At 41.8% G+C, this 23632-nt stretch overlaps 1 protein-coding gene across 1 annotated transcript; it reads right to left on the bottom strand.

Annotated features, from left to right (window-relative positions):
• Positions 1–1676: 1676 nt before the first annotated feature.
• MGST2 (microsomal glutathione S-transferase 2) lies at positions 1677–20881 on the bottom strand. Its single transcript, XM_039696092.1, is given in 7 exon segments — positions 1677–1833; positions 5672–5736; positions 7060–7129; positions 8338–8386; positions 8389–8436; positions 14056–14092; positions 20813–20881. Coding segments are annotated over 7 exon segments (495 nt in total).
• Between the last annotated feature and the right edge of the window lie 2751 nt (positions 20882–23632).

Consider the following 23632-nt stretch of genomic DNA (forward strand, 5'->3'; position numbering starts at 1 on the left):
GCACTGTGACTCGCTGAAGGCATCACTGGCAGGTTGGTAGGTGGATTTTTCATATTTCACCCCACGGATGGAAAATTAGTGGCAGCATTTCTGGTGATTTCTGTGGTTGTTAAATCTGGCCCTGATGTGCTTTCTCCCTGAAGGTAGGTGATGGAGAGCCACCCTTTCTGCAGCCATGTCAGCTCCACCCTGTTCACCAATATGATCTGCCCTTTTCCCTTCAACAAACCTTGGTGGACTCAGATCTTGCATCTTTGTACGTGTTTCATCTTATGGTTTTCAATACCATTTCAGCCTTTGCTACCTGCAGGCACTAGGTTGTGTCTTTTTATCATGAGCTAATTTAATAAAATCACAGGATGAAGGAACCTTAAAGATTACCTCATTCCAGTCTCACTTCCATGTGTCCATACCTGTCCACCTTTTTAATATGAAAGGTTATTATGAATCTAATCCACCTCTCAATTATCTTGTGGTCTGGTTATCAACCCCACTACACTATGGAGAGACAATAAGCATGTTCATTATATAGATTTGACTGAACACCACTATAAATATGCAGCATTTTTTGCCAAATCTTGTCTTCAGAGGACTGACAAGGTAAATTTCATCCTGCTGGCTCTCTCATGCATATATTCAGCATTGCCTAAATAATTTGAATTATCAGGAACTGCCAAAACAGGCATGGCCTTGCATCACTGTTCTTCTACATAGTTTAAATTGGTCATTGGCGTACTTTGAGCTCACAGAGGTAAGCCATGACTTCTCCCTTCTTCTGGCAGAAAACTGTTTTTAAGGTCAGTTTACTTTTCACTGTGACTTTCTGATTCCCAGAGCTGTGGTCATTCTCTGGGAATCCGAGAATGTTTGTCTAGTCTTTCTCACACCCCAGCCATCTGTGCCTTGGTGGGAAACAATGCAGTGCATCTAATTGTCACACGAGCATCTGTGTTTTCTTTGTGTCTGCGATGGCTCTCCCCTTCACAAGTGCCATGTTTTGGGCTTGTCTTCAGGAGGTTTCCTGTGAGGCCTGGGATATGGCCATGGAGGGCTCCACTTCCACAAGAATGTTTGAGCACAAGTTGAACTGTAAGCACATTCCAAAAAATAAAATCCAAAAGTCCTTTGTAGACACTTAATGCCAAGTAAAGCTTTAAACATTTTTCTGAAGTAAGCAGTGTTTCCATATATGCTTGTACAGGAGTTGGATTGGATATACTTGGAAAATGGGGATCTTGCAGCAGCATATTGCATGGAAATGTTTTTACATTTGCACAAAACAGAAGGCACAGCTGGGGGAAATGAAGAGCAGTGCAGGAAGACAGAAGCATTGGCAACACTGAAGGACAGTGGGTAAGATGGGCTGATGCTTGCAGTGCCAGTTGCAACTAAATTACTTAGTAAATTAATGGGTTTAGTTTTATGTGATTTGTTTGTAGGGTTGCAATACTATACAGGGAAAGAGAACATTTAATTGCAAATGTAGATGTGACATGACATTCTGTCTTACTAACTTTCCCAAGACAGTAGGGAAAGGAGCAAGTGTAAACAGTTCAGGATAAAACATGCATTTTACATTACAATGAGCTGTTGGAAAGAGCTCTGATGTTTTATTCACATGTAGCATATCATATTTTTGGGGTTCAGGCAAAACATCCATGTTATTTATTTATTTTTTAAAAAGCACCTTCAAAGAAATTTATGGACTTTATCCATATGCTGAAATGTGGGTATTCATCCAGACAGCTGTTGACAATCCCAGCTGCACCTAAGGTTATCAAGTAAATCAGAATTATCACACTCAAAAAAAAAAACCAAAAAAAACCTGTTAACCTCAAAGTGAAATGCAGAAAGTTATGAGCTGTCCATGTTATGTTATAATGAAACTACTGGTCCAAAACAGTTGAAGTCTATGGAATCAGAAAGGACCATGGCTGGAACACTGCCCTGGGGGGGTTTCAGTAATAAACCATTCCCATGCATGATTTTGCAAGAGACAAGAGATTCCTAATACCCTCTCTAAAGGAAAACTTTCCCTAGTGTTTCTGAATTTTCATGTGGAAGTTAAGAGCTGGCTCCAGGATGAGGCTGCCTCATCCTGTGACATGAAGACTTGTAGGTAAAGCCACAGAAAATCTTGAGCACCTAATTGCAACTCCAGGTGTAGGTGTGAGAAACAAGCCTGAAGGAGCTGAGGGAGAGATGTGTGTGTCTCTTACATCCACATCTATTGGGCAGGTACCCTCTGCTGAGCTGGGAGATCTGCTGCTGGTTAATACGGCTGCTTCCAGCTGGGGTATGCCCAGTGGGCTGCCTTGGTCCAGATAGCTCAGTGGTTCTCAGCACAGCCTCTCTGAGTTCCCAAGCAGCTCCCAGCCGCAGGCAACCTTAGCAAGCTCAAGTGATTTCAGCTCTTAGTGATTATCAGCTCTTTGTGATTTCAGCTCTTTAGCTTGCTGGTGCCGCAGCAAACGCCGGGAGAGAGAGGAGAAGGCTGTGTGAGGTTCTGCAGGGAAGTCTTTATTGGGGTACAGTCCTGCTCAGCACAGCCTGTCCGAGTTCCCAAGCAGCTCCCAGCCACAGGCAACCTTAGGAAGCTCAAGTGATTTCAGCTCTTAGTGATTATCAGCTCTTTGTGATTTCAGCTCTTTAGCTTGCTGGTGCCGCAGCAGACGCCGGGAGAGAGAGGAGAAGGCTGTGTGAGGTTCTGCAGGGAAGTCTTTATTGGGGTCTTCTGCAAAGGTTCTCAGTGACAGCTCTTCTCCTGAACTGGGCAGAAGTAGGGGTTTATGTACCTTACAGGGGTTTTGGAAATTGTTCAATATTAAGGGTCAGAGGAAAGTGACCTACAGGCTTACAGAGAGATAAGCAAAGGTTCAAAGGTGGAAGAGAGGGGCTTCTAAGGCCCAGTCATCATTGGCATTTCCTATCTTAGATTTCTGGCCTCCAGGGAAGCCTTGCAGGCCATGAGCCTGTTGCAACTGGTGATCACTATGGTTTAGAGATGGATTTCTGGACAAGAAAGGAAGAGTCTGAGAATCTCACCTAAGATTTAGATGCCTAAAGACTTGATATAAGTAGCCTTTCTAGGCATGCCATGTCTCGATGAAAATGGTGAAGTATTTTCTCAGTTTCAAGAGAGCATGAAAAGAGTCTTTAGCTTAGGCCTTCTTTGAGGATGCATACCAGGTTTGTCTTTATAACTAGCAGGCCTTGCAGCAAAACCATTTCCCAGGGCTGCCAGGCTGGCTTTTAACATCCTCTGTTTGATTTAAAATTAGTTTCACCAAAGTGTGAAACTGTCTAACACTCTGTCTAATAATAAAGCCAGCTACTCTTCTACAGGTTCCTTGAGAGGCTGAATCTACTGGTTTAAGAGTACTGAAGTAAAGCATGGCCAAGATTTCATGAACAAAGGACTTTTTCATTTGTTGATTAAAGAAAAGTCCATTATGATCTGTTTGTTCATTTATTTACGTGTTTCTGCTCCCCAAACTTCCTTAGCAGTTGCAAGTCTTCTAACTGGTGTTCATTGCACTATTTGAATTATTGCATTTCTTACTGGGAGATATGAAACTCTCTCCACATATTTGCTCTGGAAAAAAGCTTCCCCCTTCTCCCCAGCAGCAGCTCTTCCAAAGAACATAAAGGATTGGAGGAGCTGTAGTGAAGGAGAATGGGAACATCAGTACACAAGCCATGGAAAATAGCCCTGTAGGACAGTCTTCATGCTGCTGCAGGATGATTCACTACACAAGAGTCTGATTGTTTTGTATCTTCCTCTAGAAGACATGGCAAATCTTTTAATTTTATGACATTGCACTATTTTCTTCTTGTGACTGATGATAGATGGTGGAAGAGAGCCTTAGATCAGGACACAGAAGACAGTGCAGTGCCTTCAGTGAAATGGAACAAACCATACTGCCAATGTTTGTCAAATCAGAATTCATATCAGGAGATGCTGTGCACTCGACATTCATTAATGTACGCCTATCTGGAGCCCTGTTCTCTTACCTGCTTGGTGAAGCTTCATCAGTCTACAAAGCCAGATTTGTTGCTTCCTTTAGTCCAACTTGTTTGGCTAGAAAAAAGGTGTTAATGTGACAAACTGAGGGAAAATGTAGATAGCAGCCAGGCAGGCATGGTGCAAGCCTTGCACGAGCAGCTTCCCATGCTACAGCAGTCCTGATGTGCAAAGCTGTGCTTCTGTTTCCAGATCTCTGTGGATGTTGTTGTAAATTATGCTCAGTACAAAGCACGTGTCCACAAGGTGAGCATCAAAACTCTTCTCTCTCCTGGCCTGCAGCACATGCACATCCTGACTTAGGCTTCTGCTGTAACACCCGGCCCTCTTCCCTGAGGGCTTCCAGACCCAATGCTGGCACTTTACACATGTTGCATTCAATTATAATCACTTTTCACTGCCAGTCCTTGACTCTCAGCCCAGCTTCAGACCACAGCCTGGAGCTGTTAGCCTGCATCCAGTTGGGAATTTCTTACCTTCCTTTCACAGTCCTTGAGAGGCTGAATCTACTGGTTTAAGAGTACTGAAGTAAAGCATGGCCAAGATTTCATGAACAAAGGACTTTTTCATTTGTTGATTAAAGAAAAGTCCATTATGATCTGTTTGTTCATTTATTTACGTGTTTCTGCTCCCCAAACTTGCAGTTGCAAGTCTTCTAACTGGTGTTCATTGCACTATTTGAATTATTGCATTTCTTACTGGGAGATATGAAACTCTCTCCACATATTTGCTCTGGAAAAAAGCTTCCCCCTTCTCCCCAGCAGCAGCTCTTCCAAAGAACATAAAGGATTGGAGGAGCTGTAGTGAAGGAGAATGGGAACATCAGTACACAAGCCATGGAAAATAGCCCTGTAGGACAGTCTTCATGCTGCTGCAGGATGATTCACTACAGAAGAGTCTGATTGTTTTGTATTGTTTTGTATCTTCCTCTAGAAGACATGGCAAATCTTTTAATTTTATGACATTGCACTATTTTCTTCTTGTGACTGATGATAGATGGTGGAAGAGAGCCTTAGATCAGGACACAGAAGACAGTGCAGTGCCTTCAGTGAAATGGAACAAACCATACTGCCAATGTTTGTCAAATCAGAATTCATATCAGGAGATGCTGTGCACTCGACATTCATTAATGTACGCCTATCTGGAGCCCTGTTCTCTTACCTGCTTGGTGAAGCTTCATCAGTCTACAAAGCCAGATTTGTTGCTTCCTTTAGTCCAACTTGTTTGGCTAGAAAAAAGGTGTTAATGTGACAAACTGAGGGAAAATGTAGATAGCAGACAGGCAGGCATGGTGCAAGCCTTGCACGAGCAGCTTCCCATGCTACAGCAGTCCTGATGTGCAAAGCTGTGCTTCTGTTTCCAGATCTCTGTGGATGTTGTTGTAAATTATGCTCAGTACAAAGCACGTGTCCACAAGGTGAGCATCAAAACTCTTCTCTCTCCTGGCCTGCAGCACATGCACATCCTGACTTAGGCTTCTGCTGTAACACCCGGCCCTCTTCCCTGAGGGCTTCCAGACCCAATGCTGGCACTTTACACATGTTGCATTCAATTATAATCACTTTTCACTGCCAGTCCTTGACTCTCAGCCCAGCTTCAGACCACAGCCTGGAGCTGTTAGCCTGCATCCAGTTGGGAATTTCTTACCTTCCTTTCACAGACTGGACATAACCATGGAAGTACTTGTAGCAAGCAAACATGTACAGAATACCCTAAAAGAAAGCTAATTCAAAGAAAGAAAATATTAATATGGTGGGGGAAACAGTCAGAAAACTAAAAAATGAGGATTGTAGACAGTTAACCACTCTAATTATGTTTTTTAGTTATATTGCTTTGGGAATTTTTACAGCTACCCATAACTTGGGAAGTTACCTTGGGAAAGAATCATTCAAAAGAGATGTATGTATTCTTACACAGTCAGTGCAAGAGGCTCTCCATATGGGTTTACAGATAGGGGTGGATGTAGGACTGCCTGAAAATATCCAAAAGCGTTCCTTCAAAGGGACATCTCAGGAACTGACAGGAATCTTAATTCCCCCCAGTTTGGTGATTATCCCAGAAACAGGATAGTGGTTTGAAGCACTGTGGCTTGACCCGGCTCTGTCATTTTGTATTATTATGGCAGCTTGTGCTAAGGAGAGGGTGTTTGTTTTGGGAAGAGAATCCTATTTATGTTGTTAATAACCTGCTTTGCATTTGTATAGCAGCTTTTATCCAAGGACATGGAAGGAAGCTGTAGTGAAGTTAGCTTTCTGACCTCCCTGAGGGAAGAGTATAAAGTCACCTCCACTTGATTGATAGCAGGGTATGGAGGTGAGTTGTATTATCCAGGACTAAGCAGTGCTAGTTAATTTTGTGGTTTTAAACTCTGTGTGTGTATTACAGAGGACAGCTTTCGCTGTGTGCTGGATTAACTCCTGTAAACATACCTGTGGGACATAGCTGAAACATTACTTCAAGGGAAGGTTATCAGAATCTTTCATTTCTTACATGTGACAGCACCTGTGTTGCTGGCTAGCAACTGTGATCTTCCCCGATTCAAGTGTCTGTACACAAGCATGTGTATTATTTCATATCCAATTTGTTGACTTAAGTGGTGCTTCTTTGGATTTACAGTGGATTTACAGTGGAGATGGGACTGTAAGAAAGCCCCAAACAAAAAATTACTGGTTTGGAGCAGAGAGAAAATGGAGAAGTTGTTTAGGAAAGAGAGGAGTGATGGACATGAGCTGGTTATCCTTTCCCCAGCCCACAGACTTCATGTTTCTAAAATATTAGTTGGGAGTAATAATAACTGTCACAAGTTTTACTCTATGAGAGCTCCTTGGTTTGGAGAGAGAAGAGAAAGCTGGTGGGGCTCTCTGAAACACCATGGGGATTTCAGTGTCACTGAGCGTTCTTCTAGGAAGGCTGTGTTAATTAAAAGTAGGGGAAAATATGTCTACAGTCAATTACTTGCTAATTCCTGATAATCCCAACATTTTAAAAAGTTATCTAAAACTTGTCTGTCCACTATAAAAGCAGAAAGTATTTACCTTGATTGAAAAACATCCTGCAGTCCAGAGGCCAGTCAAGAATATTGGGTAAAACTCCACACAGTTTTGTCTGCAGAATAAATTTGAAAGAACATTAGTCTGAAAAGGAAAAGAACTATGGGTGGGATTTTCAAGGAGAGTCATCTTTGGCCTTGTTTTGTTGCCACTAAAGTTAATGCTAAAGTCATATCCAGTGGAAATACAGTCAAGCCATCATTAGGTACTCCTAAAATTTCTCATTTTTGAAATCTCTGATACAAGCTGTTTAAAATATTTTCCTGGCATTTAAACTTAGGCAAGGATCTGGATCCCAACTACATGGAAATAAATAGGACAAATAATCCTCAATCAAGTGGCTGTACATCAAAGACAGCCAGGAATTCCAGTTAATCACTTATGATGTTAATCACTTATGATGTTAATCACTTATCTCCACACTTGCTGGTATGCAAGTTTTGTGTGCCAGCATTACTTGGACTGCCAGAGGAATTTGGATTACTCTGCTGAGGCCAGTTGCCTTTATGAAGACACAGACAGCACATCATAGATTTTCTTATGGCAAGGACCATAACACCTTTATTTGTGGACATCAGTTTTCCCATTAATATATTGTTTGTATATTTCTTCTCAGTGTTCTGAATTAATTTCTTTTTAAGGAATTAGGCAAACTTCTGTGTCTAATGAATCATGTTATCTAACAAGTTGTCTAATGCATAGTATGTCTGATTATTGTTATCCACTACAACTACAGTTACAGCATATGAGATTGTTTGAAATAAATATAAGTACTTTTGCAGAGGATCATTAGTTAATCACTGAAGTCCTCTAAAAACTGAAGCTCTTTATGAAAATAGTCTTCTTAGATAGGATATTCCACCATTACCCACTGCAGACACAGGTTTTCTTTGCTCATCTTCATCTGTGATGTTACCCACAGCCCAAGAACTGACAGCACAGCTTGCTAGATCCAGAACACCTGAATGCCCTAGGTTACAATCTGTTGGATCTCAGACCCCAGTTAAGTTTGGGTAATCTGATTACCTAGTTAATCAGAATTTGAGCAGCAACTTTGAAATGAGCTAACTTACCCCATTATTATTAAAATAATAGCTGAACCATTTGAAAAGCCATCTGGGGGGGTTTTTTTGTTTGTTTGTTTGGTTGGTCTTTTAGCAAAAGTTGCAAAGAAAAGTTGACTTTTTAAGATAAAGTTTTTGCTTATCTTCTGGACTGAATTGTTATTCACTGCTACCATCTTAATGATCTCTAGATTTAGTGTGCATGTGAAATGCTCTGTCAAATTCTGGAGCTCCAGTGATAGCAGGGGCATGACCTTGTGCTTCATTCTTAATTTCCCCACCAGCCAAGCAAAATGACCTTCAAGCCAAAATAAGGGCTCACACATGACACAGTTCTTTTGGTTCAGTTGCATCTCTAACACATAATTTTTTAATTTAATTTTTGTAATGGAGGCCATTATTTTTCAGCTTTTTCCAGAGAAAGACCAATATTAGGCAAACTAGTTTTTCTTTACAGAAGTTAAAACTTAAACTTCAAGAGTGGCATTTGAGTTGGACTCAATAATTGATTCTTGTGGATTCCTTCCAACTTAGCATTTTCTGGGGGTCACTGCCCCACTGCTTTGACTGACATATGGTCATTTCTGTTTAGTGACATTAAGAGCTATGAGGGTTGGAAGTACTGGGCAGCATTACAGTCTTTGGAAACAAAAATCTGATAGCTGCCTATTTAAAGTTGTTTAATCATAACTTACAGCACTTGATTTTTCCATCTGTCTTAGGCTCTCAAAATTCAGTCTGTTGGAAAGATCAGAGAGAGTTGCAACTGGGGAGGCTGTAGCATGTTCCTTGCTCTCCATCTGATCTGCTGGAGACTCTGAGAGCTATCTCTTAGAAGACTTATGCTGTTTTTCCTCTACTGTCTGGAGCTGATAGTACTTTCCTGTTTTGTAAAAAGCACTTTTTAGAATAGTGCCATGAAAAGAAGAGATTATTTACTGTGTACAGTGACTAAACTTACCAAAAACTCCCAAACCAATCCCTACACTTCTGATCAGCATGCTAAGAACACATCTCACATACATATGCATACCTCATTTTACTGATGCCCTCATTGCAGAGGTCTCCCTGTGAAAGCTGAACAGAGGCTGTCACAGGGACAAAAGGGAATACATAGCAATATGCTGTATGCAGCAGAGCTATTGGGAAACACCCTGTTTGCCTTTTAAGATCCCTGGGTACCTGGAGTTAATATTATTATTACCTGGAGTTAATATTATTATTTTCCTGGCCTTGTCATAGCCACCCTGTATGAGAAGGTCACTGCCCACCTTGTACCTCATCTACCTGGATCCAGAAACCAGGCACCCAACTGAGCCCACAAAAAACACTTGTCTAAGGGGGGAGCCTAGGAAATACCTTCTGTATTCCCTTGTGGGACCAGTGGCACTAAAATACCACTAGAAATATTAGTGATGCTGCCCTGTGCATCTCTGATATCTCAGCCTTGTGGCTAGTGACCTTGTTTGCCTTTGCCCCAATGTCGTGGTTTGACACTGGCCAAATGTCAGCCACCCACGAGAGTCATCTGCTTACCCTCTCCTGCATATATATTTGGGCAGAAGAGAGGGAAGAACAAAATTAACAAAGGTTTCATGAGCTGAGATAAGGATTGGCAGAAAAACACTCTAAAGGCAAAATGGGTTCAAATTTAAAGGCATAAAGTAAATTTATTATTGATAGAGTCAGAGGAGGATAATGAGAAGCAAAATAAGCCTTAAAACAGCTTTCTCCCCGCCAGCCCCTCCCTCCTTCCCACCAACAGCACAGGGAGATAGGCATGGGGGTTGTGGCCAGTTCATCACTCAAGAGCTTCTATTTGCTCAGGGAGAGGAATTTTTTCTCCGCTGTGCTGTGGGATCCCTCCCACAGGCAAACAATCTTCCCAAAATCAACACACCCCAAAAAACATTTTCCCATCTGTCTTCTCCCCACATAAGTAATCACAAGCCATGCTCAAGTGACCCCTTAACCTTTCCCTCCAGAGAACAGTCAGGGCGGCTCAGCTACTCTCTATAAGGCCCATATACAGGACCCTTCTTTGTATTTTTATCCAGGAAGACCCCCTGCTCTCCCACAGGTTTGGGATTGGTCAAAATGTTAGGTAAGCTGTAGTGTTGAGTGCAATGGCACTTTGAACCAGCAATGTGATCCTCATTTTATGATGGCACGGAGCCATTCAAGGCATACAATCAGTCTGGGACCCAGGTTTTCTACTGAGGAACTAAAGTAAGCCAAGGCAGCTCACTGCATCCAAAGCAGTTTTGGTTTTGTTTTGGGGTTGTTTTTTTTTAAGCATTGAATGAATGCTGGACAAAATAAACTCATTGTGCGAAACAAGAAGATTAAGACACTGTAGGGACAAATCCTCTTTGTTGGTTCAGTACAATTAACCAAAGCAAATCATCAAGGCCATGGTATAACCCTGGCCTCAGCTGTAATGCCATTTGCCCTTGCTGCTGCTCGGGCAGCAAGTTTGAGGGACATGGGAGACTGGTTACCCACATGGTCATCCACAGGTGAGACAAGTGTGCAGAGCAAGACAGGTACCAACCACGTACGTGAAAACTGCTCAGGAGAGGAATAATCACCATTTGTTTTGTTACCTGCACAGGACTTGCCTTTTGGTTCCCCCCTGTTGGGAAGGATGAAAGGTTGACAAGAAAGTCTCACAGATATGTAAGCTTAGCAGAAATATGTTTGAATGTAGAAACTGAGGAAGGAATAGAGATGGAAGCAAGTTTTGATATAGAAGAAAGGAACTGCTGAGCCAGTCTTGCTGGATAACCAAGGAGGCAAAGGGTATGTCAGTTAGAAGGGGTTTTTATGACTTAGAGCAAAGGATAAACCCACCTCTAACAAGAAGATGTTTTTACCAAGCAGAAAGATAGCACAGGAAAACAAGTCAGCAGCTGTTGCAAGTAGAAAAAAGGTCTCAGAATTTTCCACTGCAGGAAAACTGAAAAACAACTTCTAGCTTAAACTGTAATGTACTAACTTTTAGTGACTGGAGAATAGTAACATGAATATGGTAATTACAGTAGTTATGATAGGCTGTAGATAAAAGTTAAGGTATAGATTGGTTCTACTGTATTAAGATGCTCAGCAAAGAAAAGTATAGAATGCATTTGTAACCTAAGCTAAGGGTCTCCAGGCCTGCCTGCAGCTGCAGCTGACAGCTCTAGGCACAGGCTCTGTCACCCACAACCCTGGACTGCTGTAACTGCTGTCTTGCATGTAATAAACTGCATTTGGAAGAGCAGCCTGGAGTCCTGCATTTCTCATCACAGCTCTTACACCCCCTGATGAATGGGAAGTAGCAGTGTAATTCCAAATTTACATTTTGTGATGGTTTAACAAGAAAGCAGTGCAGCAGGAGTAAGTAAAGATTTTCATAGCTTTTCTTCCCCCTGTATCAAGTTGTTAAATTCTAACAGGCTAAATGAAATATGACTGAGGTAGTTATAAAGCATGCTTGACTTGCCTTTGTATGCCTTTTTTTTTTGTTTTCATGTTCAGGTAGCATTTATGGTTACTGAGCCAATACCTTTACTCTGAAAACATGGGACAAAGGAGGCTTTCAAAGAACATTACTCTCTAACATTTCTTATGTTAAAAAGCCTGTGGAGAAGCTGCTACCTGTATCACAGTGTATGATAGTGCATATTAATTTGCATGGCTTGGCCTAACAACCTGAAAAGAAACAAACCATTCAACAAAAGCAATTAGTTTTTAATAATGTCTTCCTAGATCCTGGAATTACTAAAAAATAATTTTAAGGTGGCTAGTTCAGTGACATCCTTCAGATTAGGTGAGTAGTGGGACTCCTGTGTCCCTGCTTTTTCCTGTATCAATGACTGGGATTAATTCTGCTCTTTCATTGGATTCTCTTGTTTTCCCATCAGTCTGTAAAACACTAATCTCTCAAGCAAATCTCAACTGTCTAAAACTAGATTCATGACTGGAAACCAGTTCCTGCATTGTACCAGTTCCTTCTTTCTACCCTGGAGCATTTCTTGCACAACTTAATATTCAACTGACCTGATTCTTTGAATAACTCCTGGTTCTGAGACACTTAATCTTGTACTTCTGATGGCTGCTAAGTGAAGCCTGATTTCCATCACTGCTCCAGGGAGGTGGTATTGCCCATTAGCACCTTTCTAACTCAGGACTGGAAGCTCAGAAGAATAAACAGAAAAGCAAACAGACCACTGAGTGCTCTGCATGTTGCATTTAGTTCCCAGGAAAAGGTCACAGGTTAGGCTGCTCCCTTTACATGAACTGGTTATAACATGCACTTGCAGTTCTGGTTTCACAACATTCATCTGAACTGCCATGAACTAATCTGTGCTGGGTTACCCATGATGGAAAGCTGTGATAGTTTATATCAGGTCAGCTGGTCAGATTCTTGCACAAATTTCTCTTTGGGCTTGAAGTCAGATTGCCAGTGTAAATGCAACTCCAGGTTATATCATCTTTTCTGTGATTTTAACTAAGATTAACTAATGTAGGCTGTCCATCATAAAGAACATATTTTTCACCTCCCTTCACTGTGTCAGTATCTGCAGAACTCCTTGAGTTTTCAAGATAGTTTTCTGAATAATGTCTGGGGTTTTGGCTGGTTGTGTGAAATCCTTCACACTTTCAGGTTAAAAATCAAGGCAGGCAAGCTGAACTTTCTCAGAAGTTGATGATAAGCATTACCACCAGATAGAAACGTTAAGATCACAGGGTATATTGGTGCTGATCTGATGACAGAAAAAGAGAATGTAAATTTTCAGTGCTTTTTATTTGCCTTCTGTTGTGTTGGTTTGGTTTTTTTTAACTGGAAGGGTCACATTCTCAAACTTTTTCTTTCTGCTGGGTACAAATGTTGTTTCAGTAGCTAAGGCTTTGAGAACAAATAAACAAATAATCAAGCCACACTGATGGTTTGCTAGATAAGGTGTCAGTACTATTTCAGAAAAAAAGCAGAGTAATTATTTTTAACTTGCTCTAAATTTCATGCTAGTATAGCACAAATGCCTTCAAAATGTGTCTTGTTCCCTGGTGTAAACACAACTATATGAATCAACATATTTAAAAGAAAATAATGTCAAGCAGTAAAAATTATACTGCAGTTTTTGATTGATGCATAGCAAAAATAGCTTCTCAGAACTTGCCCCCTTCTAATCATGGAATAGAACCACTGAGGTAGGAAAAGACCTCCAAGATTCTTGAGTACAGCCCTTAACCCAGCACTGCCATGGTCACCACTAAGCCACATCCACATGCCTTTTGAATGCTTCCAGGAATGGCGATCCCACCACTTCCCTGGGCAGCCCATTCCTTGATTCTCAGAGGCATATCAGCAGAGCATAAAATAAGTCAATTTACTTCTTAAAGAAATGTAATGATGAGAACATAGGATGTAATATCTGATGATTTTGTTGCCTGATGTAAAGATTTCCTTTCTTATTTCATTTCAGATACTGAGTATGTGTCTTTTTCACTGGAAATATTTTTTACAGCACTTTCAGTCCAGTACTGGTGTATTTGATTTCACAGATTTAGTCTCATTTTTGAGGTTTTCATTGTGTAGGTGCCTAAATATTATTCAAATCAAGACACAAAATGGCTTTGGGGTAACTTTACAGCCAGTTAGAAGCTCTGATAATAGTATGGTTCCAAGAAGTCAACAAACAAAAGAGAATTGAAAACAAATCAGTTTATCCAACAGGGAAAAGTAATCTGTCCCACTGACCCAACTCCCTCTCAGACTACAGAGAGAGTAAACAATGCTCTGGTGAGAAAAATTTTAGGATTTCTCAGAAATTAAAGTTGCAGAGCAACCAGTTTATCATAAAGTAATTCCCATACTTCAGAACCAGTGGAAACCTCCCCAAACCCAGTCATGCAGCCCGCAGCTCTTTCTTACATTGCTGGAAGGTGGAAAGAAGAGAGACAGCTGCCAGCTGCAAGCCAGAATTAAATTACCAGCCATGTTCCCAGCAGTTCCTGTGTGCCAACAGGATGTGTGTATGGGAGAGAGCGCTTCAGTGAGCAATAAGGTAAAACAACAGGTGGGAGACTTGGAGTACTTTTCAGCATTGCAACAAAGGCCTGCCCCGAAAATAAAACAGACTAGCTTCTCAAAACAGGAGTGCAAAATTACGGCCAGGTTTTGTTCCTGAAAAAGTTCAGCCCTGCCTACTTCTTGCCTGTTTGAAAGCATGGAAAGAACAAAACCAGCCTTTCTTGCCTCTGTGGATTCAGCTGTTCCTTTATCTTTAGATTTCAGTTGCAGCCTCTTTGGGAGCAAAGCCTTTTTGTTCTGTTTTGTAAAGGGTCTGTGTCCATCACCAGCAGTGCCCCTCAGAAGCAGCTGGTGTGGGACACATGAGGGAGGAGCAGAGCTTTGTGCTGTCCCTACTTGACTTACAGGTTTTGCTGAACATGCATGACGTAGGCTCTGATGGGCAGCACAGAAGGCACGAGCAGTCAGCCCGCAGAAAGGAACTGTTCAGGCTAGTTCAAAGGGTAAAACAACTGACAAAGAGAGAAAGGAATACCTCCCCTCATCGTACTGCCTGGAACACACTTCCTATGGCTTACAGCCTAGTTTTAAGGGACATTTTTCTTCACCTAACTAACAGAAAGCTTAATGCAATTAGCCTTTACGATCCCATAAGACCACTAGAACAAAACCAGTATAATGTTTATTTTGACTTCCTACAGCTGATGTTAAAGTGAGATATTTCATTGCCTTTCATCAAACTTGCTAATTTTAAGGGCTAATGTAAAAAAGACTTTAAAGGCGTTATTTTACCTTGCCAGATTTTAATTTCTTGGGTGTTAATATTGTTATTTCTAAAGATTGGAAGAGTAGATATACTGTAATAACAGAAGTTTGATGTATGTACTTAGTAATTCTTTAATTGCTGATTTAAGCCTTTTAATTGCAGTTCTTGGTGTAATATGAATTGACCTTCTGACCACATAATCTCTGTGGTTTTTAGGAGCTGGAACAGAAGTGTTCGAAGTATTGTCACCTTACTGATAGATAAATGTGAAGAAAAACTCTAACAGAGCTGGTCATTTGAAAAGTTAAAACCACAAGGGCTAAACAATTTAAGGCCAGATGACATTGAAGATGTATTTTTTTCTGACTTTATTCAGAAGATGCAAATTTCAAGATGGCGATGGATGTGCAAAATCCAGCAAAGATTGACATAAAAGGAGCCAGGAACAGAGGTTCTGAGCAGTGAAATGTCATGTAATTGAGAGACACTGGTGGTGTCTGACCAAATGTCATGCAAAATCCAGCAAAGATTAACATAAGGCAGGAACAGAGGTTCTGAGCAGTGAAATGTCATGTAATTGAGAGACACTGGTGGTGTCTGACCAAATGTAAGTCTGTCCTGTTTGGAAAGGGTGGTATTTATTGCCTCTTGGTGACCATGCCAAAGAGGCTGGCTCCTCTCTCAGGAGAAGCTGCTGTTGACCAGAACTGCTGTCATGAGAGAGAAGATGGCTGGGGTAGTGAGACCAAAAGCATTTTAAGTATGAAACCAGACTGATCAAATAAGCACTTTTAATGGAATTGCACTGCCAAAGCTGTTCAGTTTTTGACTCTGGAAGAGCTGAAAAGAGCTTTGCAAAGGGCAATGCTCAGCCTGTGCTGGGGTACAACTTCTTGAAGATCAGTCACAAGTGGCAATGCAGCATCTTTTATTCTTGAACACCTCATAGAAGACAGGCTCTGAAAAACAGAGAGGCTCCTCTGGGTGGAAGGGAAAACATACCTGAACTCTCATATATTTCACTGGAAATGTTTATAGGGTAAATCAATGCATTACAATGTATGAGGCTGGCTCATGTATCAAAATCAGTTTAGCTACAGCAGTAACAGTAGTGGGCTCTGCAGTTTATTAATTTACTTTGCTTTTCAACAATATATTACAAAGAACATGGGCCTGTGTGGCACTAGATCATACTCAGCTTTAAATTTATCAGAACTATAAGACAAGTGAAAGAGGAAGAAAATATGCTTATTCATTCAATTGTTCCCTCTTTCTGCCTCCTAAATACCATTTATAATCTATGTCTGGTGTCTTTGTGTGGGGTTTCAGAGGAAGGACAAATTTTATCCAGTTCAGTTTAAGGTCTGGCTGTCCAGAGTCCCTGTTTTGTGGCAGTGTTACTACAACTGATCTCATTTGTCATCCCCATCCTCTGGAAATGCATGCATGATGGGAGCAGCAGAGCAGATTCAGAAGGATTCTGAGTAGTAGACAGAGGTTTGGATTCTTCCCTGAACTGCACCTTCTGCAGCCTTGTGTCATCTCCATCAATACTGTATATAAGTCAGGAAAGAATTGGTTCATGATGTTCAGTCCTGTACTCTCATGCTCCTATCAGGAAGGTTGCAGAGCATGCAGGGCCTGGATGTCAGCTCCCTTGAGAAAAATAACCCAAGCAGCTGATGTTGTGATTGCCATATTTACATGGACATGTTTTAAAAAGAATAAAACCTCTCCAGAGTCTTTCTACCATGCTCCTCCATCTCTCTCTCCAGCCAGGAAAACTCCACTCTGGTTCAACTCTTCCACACTGGAGCAGGGTTTATCCAAGTGCTTCTGAAGCAGCCATATTCCCAGGTTGACCACTTCATCCTGAATTGGCTTCTGTCCATCCTGTCTGTCCTCGGCTCTTTTCTTTATCTCATCCCCACCTTGGCACAACTGCCATTTCTTCCCTTGGTCTCTACAGCCTCACCTTGCCAGCTGAAAGCTCTGCCCTCTTCCCTTTTCCTGCTCCCTCACCCCACAACTTGTCCACCTTCCCCTGACAGATGACAGCTCAGCTTTCAGAGCACTTGTATCAGGAAGCTTTGTCTGCTCCTGAGCAGGGGAGGGGGTGGCCTGGATGGGGTCTCATGTTGCTTGGCAACCTATTTCTCTCTCCTCCAACATGATTTTTCCTCACAGTGTCTGCTGATGCAGGCACAACAAATGACAGCAGTATTACTGGAGCAGTTGTTCCTGTCGCTGTTTACTTGTTATTTATGGTTATTGTCGTGAAAGGATGTGTAAACATTTCTTCACTTCCTTCCTTGGTCAAAACAGATATCATTTTATGCTTCTGTACCATGCCTACATAATTAATGGATGGTCACTGCATTTCACTGTATATGACATACAGTTTTATTGGTGGTTTTTTAAAGTGGTTCCTGGTTCTGAGTGCTTCTATTTTTCAGCCCCAAATTGAGACATACAAGGTTTTACATTCAGAAGTAAAAAAATCCAGTGTGAGTCAGCCTTAACTACCTCAAATTGTGGTTCTTATGTTTAGGTGCACATATACCTAAAAAAGTCTGCTCTGAATCACTTTCTGTCACCTTCAGGAGGACCTTAGGTCTAACACTTAGATTTCAGAACAAAAACACTCCCATGAACTGAGATAAAGCTGCCAGGGTTTTTCCTGTTTGCCATTTCTTCCTCCACATTCACCACTTCCAGCTCAGTCTTTCTGGTTTGCATTTGTGGGTGCACCAAAGAAGACACACAGCTTCACTTATCCCTTTTCTCCAAACGAGCACAGTAAGAAAGCCAGACCACATGTGTTTTCTGATCTTGCAGTGAAAATGCTGCCGAGCCCTTTCTTTACTTAACAAACTGCAGTCACTCAGGACAGATCTGGAGAGCTTCATGCATGTTGCTGGCTAATTACATGCTGCCAGGTCTTCTACTGGGCCTTGATTCCGCTCTGGATAGGATTTATCCCCTTTGTTAGCACAGAGCTTGTGACAAGATCTGGTAGGCAAAGGAAAAATTTCGTTTTCTACTGTAGGGGTGCTTTGCATGCCAGACTCAAATGTACATCTGCCATTGCCCTCTGCTGGGGTATGCCAGAACTACTGGTGTGGCCTTCTGCCACGGGAACTCTCGGAATTTCCAGAGAAGCCTCTCCTTTATTCTACGAAATTACCACTTTGGGAGCTCAGGATGCCTGGCTGGCAAGCGAGATGTGTGGTTTTGTTCAGCAAGTGACGGTCTGTCACACATAGTTTGTAACTATACTACTTAGACAGTATATTTAATTATTGTTTGTATATTTATAAACAATTGGAATTGCATGCACAGATGCTTTCTGACCACAGCTCTGTGGCATATTGCCTGCACTACATCCACCCACTTATCTTCATACTGAGTAGAGACAACTGCAAATGTCAGCCTAAAAGCAGTTAGGTGGTGATCCTGAATCCATTTAAAGATCTAGTCTTCCTACAAGCAGCCTTATTAAGGACAGCCTTTTTGAAATGGCTTTTTGGAATTAAGACCTTTGAAAGACCTTGAAATTAAGTTGTTTAGAGAAATGAAGGCTCAGTTCTGAGGCACTACATACCTGCAAGAAAGGGGCATCTTGCATTTCTGTGAGATTGCACTAGTAGAGAAGGAAGAGGAGATTGTGGACCTGCTGCTCCTCAGACAAAGAAAACAAGCTCCAAATCAGACACACTTAGCCTAGGCAGGTTGGTTGTTTAGGAGGGAGTTCTCTGAAATCAAACCAGAACAGAAGTGATCTGCAGTAAAGACCCACTGTCAGCCATTTCTTTCCTGAATCTACACCGACCAGGAGAAAAGTACATTCTTTATGGGTTTTTGTTTCTTTTACCTTGCACCCTGTCTTTCTAAGCACAGACTGCTCCAGAGCCAGAGATCTGAGAGAGTTTCCCAGTTCTACCTACTCAGGAGTGGCTGTGGACATGCTGGAGGCTGGCTGGGTTCCATAGCTTGCAATCAGGAGTTTTGTGAAACTCTGGAAAGTGATTTGAAGAGTGCTTTGAAATCCTTGAATGAGCATAGCCTGGCCAGGCCTAGTTTTCAGTCTTCTTTATCTTGAAAATCCCTCTGTGTTTTCTGGTGGAAACAGAATTGGAGCAGTATCAGTTCAACTCATAAGCAGTAAGTCTCACATGGATGCTCACAAGAATTAAACCAGGAAACAAAGGAGTGCAATTTCCCTGTCCTCACCTTGGTCCCTGTCTGAATCAGCTAACATATTGTGCTGACTAATTTGCCTATCTCAAATCAGAGAGAAATGATATTGCAGAGTACAGAAAACTGCTGATAAATTATCAGATTTTAGGGTAAAAGCCATTCCAGTTGCAGAAGGGCCTTATTACTCTTTGAACAAGTCAAATGTTTCTTGATATGGTTAATTTAGCCAGCTCTGAAACAGGGAATGTAGAAATAGGTGGCATTGACTTGAGATATTTATTTTTAGGTAATGCTTTTTGTTCCGTTTCTCAGCATAAGAAACGGAATTTCATCTTCTTCAGAGACAGAGCAGAGTATCTTCCAGTGAGATCTGGGGCCTCTAAGATGAGGGTGTAGCACTTCTCCCTACTGTACATAGCAAACATATTTCCTTCCATTCCACCTTCTCACTCCTGTGACAGAAAAAAAGCCCCTCATCTTGTAAAATCCATTAGTTATTTTCCTGAGGAGTAAGAGGATGCGTGTGGAAAAGTGCATTATTATTATTATTATGTGTTGTAGCAATATGAAATAGAATGTCCCATTTCTGGGACATTCTGGTTAGGCCTATGCCTAACCAGTCTTACACATTTCACAGTCCTGGATCTCAGTGGCCTGGTTCTTCTCCGTGCAATCAGTATCATGTGTAAAGTGCTCCTGTCCTTGCTCTCCTCTGCTTATTGGTGCTTTCAGATTGGGGTCCTTGCCCATGACACTTCAGACATGACAACACTTTGTCAATGTGTCTTAAAGAAAGGACCAAGCAAGAAAGAATCGAAAGTTTGTCAATGGCAAATTTACATGCTGCTCTGAAAATATGTCACAGACCCCATAAAGATTTGTAACGCATTGTTCCCCTAGAGAAGGACCAAGGCTCACTTTTTGGTTGATTTTCTCTGATAGGTACTGTTCCTTTTTGGCTTGCTTAGGTAAGCCAAAAGAAAAATGACTGGAGAAAATAAATAGAGCAATAAATAAATTGGTGGGGGAATGCCTACCTGACAAAATCTGGAGATGTAGGTAGGGAAGTAGCATTTCCTGTTAACTATCTTAACTTTCAAGTGCATCAACATATAAATTGTGCTTAGTTGCCCTCTTGGACAGAGCTATGGGTGCATTATAATCCATGGGCATGACTGAATAAGCAGTGTTATAAAATACTCATAACCTGAAATAAGCACAGTGTGACCACAGATAGAGAATATCAGAATGTACTTCAAGTTGTACCATTTCAATATTTAGGAATGTTCAAAAGGAAACAGAAGCATTTTAGATCATTTTGCAGATGTGTCCATTTTTAATTTCTTATGGCCATTGTTGTGATGTTACTTCTTAATTAAAATTTAATTTTTTTGGCATTTGCTAGTGTTGGTGGTTAGGTTTCTTCAAGGAATTTTCTTCCCATTTGTTGTCATGGAAACGGCAAATGGATATCGATTAAGAGACAATACTTTGGCATACCCTTCAGATTGTCTTGGGGGAGGGGGGACGGGGAGGCAGTGGTTTTGGCAGTTTCTTAGCTGGAGGAGGTCCAGTTTTTGCCCAGCTTGTAGAGATATTGGTTGTGGGGTTTGGTGCTGGACTTCTCCTGCCCAGGGCTCAGCGCTGCTGTGAAGTCTCCCCTCAGTGCCTGTTGGCCAGGCCACTGCTTACAGTGAGCTGGGTGGACTGGGACTCCCTCTGCAACACCCGCCCTCGCCGGGGGAGAGGCACCATGAGCATGGGTGCTTCCAGGGGAAAAGACCGAGCCCACACCTCCTCTCTCCCTCTCTTTCTGGAGAGACCACCTCCCAGCTGCTGGTGGACTGGAACCTCACCAGGGTGGCCACGGCCAGGGTACCACACCGTGCACATGAGAGCCCAGGGAAACCTAATCCCCCACCTTCCCTCTCTTCCCGGGGCTGCCATAAACCCCTGGGGAGGCGCAGGGCTGGCGTTGGAGCCCCCCTGCAGTCACGGGGATCCCTGCAGCCCCTCTGCCCCAGCGGGAGCCAGCAGCACCCCTGCTGCCTGTTGTGCCAACTGCGCCAAGGGGCATGCGCGCTACAGGAGGGAAAAGGACGTTACTGGGTGTCCTGGATTGACTATATGATGCTTTTATCCCCAGTTGTCTTGTTCTGTTTATACTGAATAATAAGTTTTACATCTTTAAGACTCTTTTCCAGAGAGTGAAGAGAGGAGGGAAGAAGCACGCAGTTTGTTTTCAGACTGCTCTGACTCCTACATGTTCCTGCTCCTGGACTGTGTTGTCTGTGCATGGACAGACAGCAGGACAGAGCTCTCTTTTGTTTTTAGTTAGTTTTAGCTAGCTGAGGCAAAGAAGTGCCCTGGGCTGTGGTTTTTCTTCTTCTTGGACCTGTTCAAGCCTGCTCTGGGCTGAACAGCCAGAGGAGCACCCAGAGCAGCTCCACCTGTGGCCGCCGGGCCGGGCCTGGGCCGCGGCGTTTCCAGCCCCGAGGGACTGACCAGAGACTGAGTGAGCTGAGCTGCAGCCACCAAGGGACTGGCTGAGTTTGGCATCTCTCCAGAGCAGCAAGAGGTTTTATTGTGTAATATTGTTTGGGTTCTATTGTTTAATAAACAGCTTTCTTTCCACTTTTTACCTGTCACTTTAAATTCCACATTTCCCTGAAGGAGCAGGGAGGGCAATTCTTTAATGGGCAAAACAGATTAATATTACAAACATTTGTCTATTTTGAAATTAAACCAATAATTCTAAATGGAGAAAAATATTTTAATGGATTTTAAAATGCAAAAAATTTAGTTTAAAAATAAATTAAAAATCGGGCTTTCTTGAAATAGTTTTGCTGCTAAAAGCACACTAGTGAAAGTATTAACATCAGTGCTAAAAAAACAGGTATTAAAATAGACATATTTATTTGTTAAATCTATTTTATATTTTGTATTTTTGTATTTTTGATTTTGTTCTATTAATTATATAAAAATATCAAGGCTATAGTATTTATGAAAAATTGTATCTTTCCAGATTATAAACTTTGAATAAGGTAATCTGTATAGAAAAGATAATGGGATAAATTTTGGTTTATCAACCAAAATGTCATGGTATCAACACAAGTCATGAATTCATGTCAGATCCACTTTCTTTTAAACTTCACAGACAACTTCTCTGTAAAGGTTTAATTCCATTCCTTTTCTTTCCCATTATCCAAAACAATGTCAATGTGACAATGTTCAATACTATTTTTTTTGAGACCACCTGCCTATTAAACAGAAATGAACAAGTTAGCTTTTTGGACTGCAGACATGCTGTTGAATATATGATGCACTGGAAAAATCCATACATTGATTATTGTATTTTTTATAGTTGGCAAGGCATTGAATTTAAGACAGCAAATAAATTAATACACTCCATTGCTTTCCCTCTTTCTTTTGCCTGTGGTTGCACATTTCAAGAATGAAGTGAGGCAAAAATTGCAATTAAAAAAAACACACATCTAAAGGAAAAACAAGGTAGTCAACTATAAACCAAAGTAAACCATTACCTGATACAACCTGTAATATTATTATTATTATTAGGATGTTGAGCTGACCCTGCTTGAAAAGCACAAGAAGCTCTGCCTTTGTCTGAAAGGCCTTTGATTCCTACACAGAGGTACAACTCTTTAATTGAAACCAACGAGCTCAAACCCTCAGGGCTCTGACATGGGGCATAAATTTGCCACAGTTGTAGTTTTTAAATTAGCATCATTATTATATATTGATAAAAGAAGAGGGCCACTTGGCCTGCTCCTTCCCATTTAAAAGTGTTTATAATGCACAGACAGGCTCCTTGTTTGATGCTCATGGACAGCATCTCTTTCTGCTAACTGAAATACCCATTTTGGCACAGAAGTAGGTACTTCCCATTGCTCTTTCCAGGCTCAGGTTTTATTTCCTTGCTAGCCTGAAGAACTACTCTTTAGTCAGGTGAGGTAGTCTAAGCAGATCCTTTCCTGCACTAAACCTCTGAGCCTATGCTTAACATAGAAATGAACTGAATTAATCAGACAAGGAGATAGAAGGAACCTGCCTAGGAGAGTTCCGGCTGGCCTGGGCTGGGGAGCCATGGAGTGATAGTTCAAATCTGCTCCCCAGCTCCTTGTTTCCAGGAGGAAGGTCACCAGACACTTTGTTTGCCTCTCTTGCACATTCTCCCAAATAACCCACATGGGGCCCAAGAGGCTGATTGCCAAGTGTTGACACTGCTGCACGGCCATCTCTGAAGCACCATTTAGTCACTGCTCCTGATTTGTTCTCAAGCTTGTCCTCAGATGCACAGCTGCAGGGGGAAAAGTGAGGAGATGCTCCTCAGCCTGCAGTTCTGCATGGGGCCAGTCCAGAGCCCCACTCCCTGCGTGCTTCTGCCAGAGTTGCTCCTTTTTACCATCAAGAGGGAGGTCTCAGGTTCACTGGCATCATTAATATTTACTGGTTCAACTGAAGGGACAGGGCTTGTGCTTTCTGAAAATCAGC

Source organism: Passer montanus, unplaced genomic scaffold (assembly GCF_014805655.1).
Source record: "Passer montanus isolate IOZ18808 unplaced genomic scaffold, ASM1480565v1 scaffold95, whole genome shotgun sequence".
In the NCBI taxonomy this organism is placed as follows: Eukaryota; Metazoa; Chordata; class Aves; order Passeriformes; family Passeridae; genus Passer; species Passer montanus.